Source organism: Psammomys obesus, unplaced genomic scaffold (genome assembly GCF_907164565.1).
Source record: "Psammomys obesus unplaced genomic scaffold, mPsaObe1.curated_primary_1811, whole genome shotgun sequence".
Taxonomy (NCBI): Eukaryota; Metazoa; Chordata; class Mammalia; order Rodentia; family Muridae; genus Psammomys; species Psammomys obesus.
This window is the reverse complement of record NW_026590767.1, coordinates 11203979-11206341: the sequence shown is the minus strand read 5'-3', so window position 1 is coordinate 11206341 and position 2363 is coordinate 11203979. Positions and strand designations below refer to the sequence as shown.

General features: G+C 50.8%; 1 protein-coding gene across 1 annotated transcript; it reads right to left on the bottom strand.

Annotated features, from left to right (window-relative positions):
• Nucleotides 1–753, bottom strand: LOC129678164 (olfactory receptor 13A1-like; the record flags this gene model as incomplete). The annotated part of the gene is made up of 1 exon (XM_055608859.1): nucleotides 1–753. A coding segment is annotated over exon 1 (753 nt), but the record flags the coding sequence as incomplete, so codon positions are not given.
• Nucleotides 754–2363: the final 1610 nt, after the last annotated feature.

Below are 2363 nucleotides of genomic sequence, written 5' to 3'. Positions count from 1 at the left end.
GGAGTAGTACAGTGTAACCACCACCAGGTGGGCAGAGCAGGTGGAGAAGGCACGCTTCTTGCCCTCAGCTGAGCGGATGCGCAGGATACTGGCAATAATGAAGCCATAGGAGATCATGGTCAACAGGAAGTTGATCACACCAAAATAAACATCTGCGATGACAATCATGATGTTGTTCAGGGTGGTTGGGCTGCAAGAGAGAAGCAGCAGTGTTGGGACTTCACACAAAAAGTGATGAATTTGGTTGGGCCCACAGAAACTGAGCCGCGCCATCAATCCAGTGTGCACAGACGTGCTGGCTGCACTGACCACCCACACACAGCCTGCGAGCAGGACACAGACAGGCCAGCTCATCAGCAGGCTGTAGCGCAGGGGGTGGCAGATGGCCACATAGCGGTCATAGGCCATGGCAGTGAGCAGGAGCAGCTCAGCCCCCAGAAACCAGGTCAGAAAGAAGAGCTGGGTCATGCATCCCTTGTAAGAGATACGGCTGCCCTTGCCCACCAGACCCTCCAGCAGCTTGGGAAGAACAGTGGATGTGCAGAAGATGTCCAATAGGGCCAAGTTTGCAAGGAAGAAGTACATGGGGGTGTGGAGACTTGGGTTCAGGCTGATGGCCATGATGATGATGGTGTTTCCTACGAGAGCCAGGATGTAAAGAAGGAAGAAAAAGAACAAGAACAGAGTCTGGAGCTCAGGGTCCCCAGAGAGTCCCTGCAGGACAAATTCTACCACAGTCGTGTAGTTGTTCATTGCCACTTGAGAGTGAAACCGTGGGAGTTACTGTGACAGGGGTGGGTGTGGTCAAGGAGACAGGAGGTGCAGGGCAGGCATCTTCACACATAGGCTCCAGCCAGCTGTGGTGAGGAGCACTTGTCACAAGTGCTGTCGCTGGAGAAATGAAGACATCAGTCTCAGTACAGTGACATAGTCTGAGCAAAGATGCTACACTCTGCACACAGTACACCCAAAACAGAAGGGAAGCTTCCCTGTGGTGGGAAGTATTGCTCTGTAGCCTGTTTGCTCTGACACTGATCACGTGCTGTGATGCCATGTGACCAGGAGCTCCTGTAAGCATGTATGCCAGCCTGCTAAGGTCTGCCAAGGGCCAGTCTGTTGCCCAGCACAGATCTTTTGAACCTACATAGGACCAGTCTTATCAAGTGACAGTCCAGATTTCTTGGAGGCAGGCTGAAAAACAGCTAGGGAAGCATGCTTGGGAGTGTGGAGGGGAGAAAAGCACGGAGCACTTACAGCATGGCATGCAGCTGGTTCAGATGGCCCTGGCTGTTGTGGAATGAAATGGACATAACTCTTTTGTGAACATAACTGCCTATTTCTCCATGGCCACCCTAAATCACTCCATGATGGATGGTGAACCTGGTGAGTAGACAGGGATCACTTTCCTGGCCTGGTAGAGATTGGTGCCTGCCAGAGAAAGTGCCAGGCTCTGCCAGGCTGTGAAACACAGCATGAAAGGCATGGGCACAGATTCAAGTCAGGCTCCACATTTCTAGACCATCACTCCCTCCCAGCTTCAAGCCTGTTCTCCTATACCTCAAACATGTATCTACCTCTAATTACACAGGCCTCTTAGCATTTGGGCCTCTCGGGACAAGAAGCATGTGGACTGACCAGCCTGAGTGAAAAGCTCTGCTCCTCTCTAGTGTCTCCATGGGACTGAGAGGCCCAGACCCATCCTGGAGATCTCATGAGTGGACTGTTGGCTACATGAAAAAGAGAACTCACACCAGAATACATCCTCAGCAAGGAAGCCTATCTCCTCCCCCACCCCACTCCCCATGAATGCTGAGCTTGAGAGCAGGGCCTGAGCTACTGATAGCCCCTCAACTTCAGCCACTGAAGAGCCAAGCTACCATAGAATATCTGGGACCAATACTTGTCCCAGAAAAAAAAAAGTTGGTCTGTTAGCATTCCCTGCAGGTACCCAATGGCATCATATGGCATGTAGGGCTTCCCATCTGAACTGCCAGACTCCCTCTGTCTGCATATCAGACCCAGTACCTGTCTACCTATAGATCTTTTGGCCACAGGTGTCCTTGAGCCCTGAGATCTGCACCAGATTCAGGGGGTACCACCATGACCCTCTCAGAAATCCAGATCTGACGCAGAGCCAGGCGGCAGGGCAAGATTTCTGTTCCAAAGGGATCAACGGCCCAGGTAGATCACAAAGCAGACTATGAAGGCCAAACACTTAAAGCTTCAGGCTGAAACTATGAAGCAAAGTGATTCTGGTATTGAAGTGCTAATATATATACTAAAATGGCTCAGGGCAAAACCCAAACCTTTTTGAAAATCATCATCATCATCATCATCATCATCATCATCATCATCATCATCAT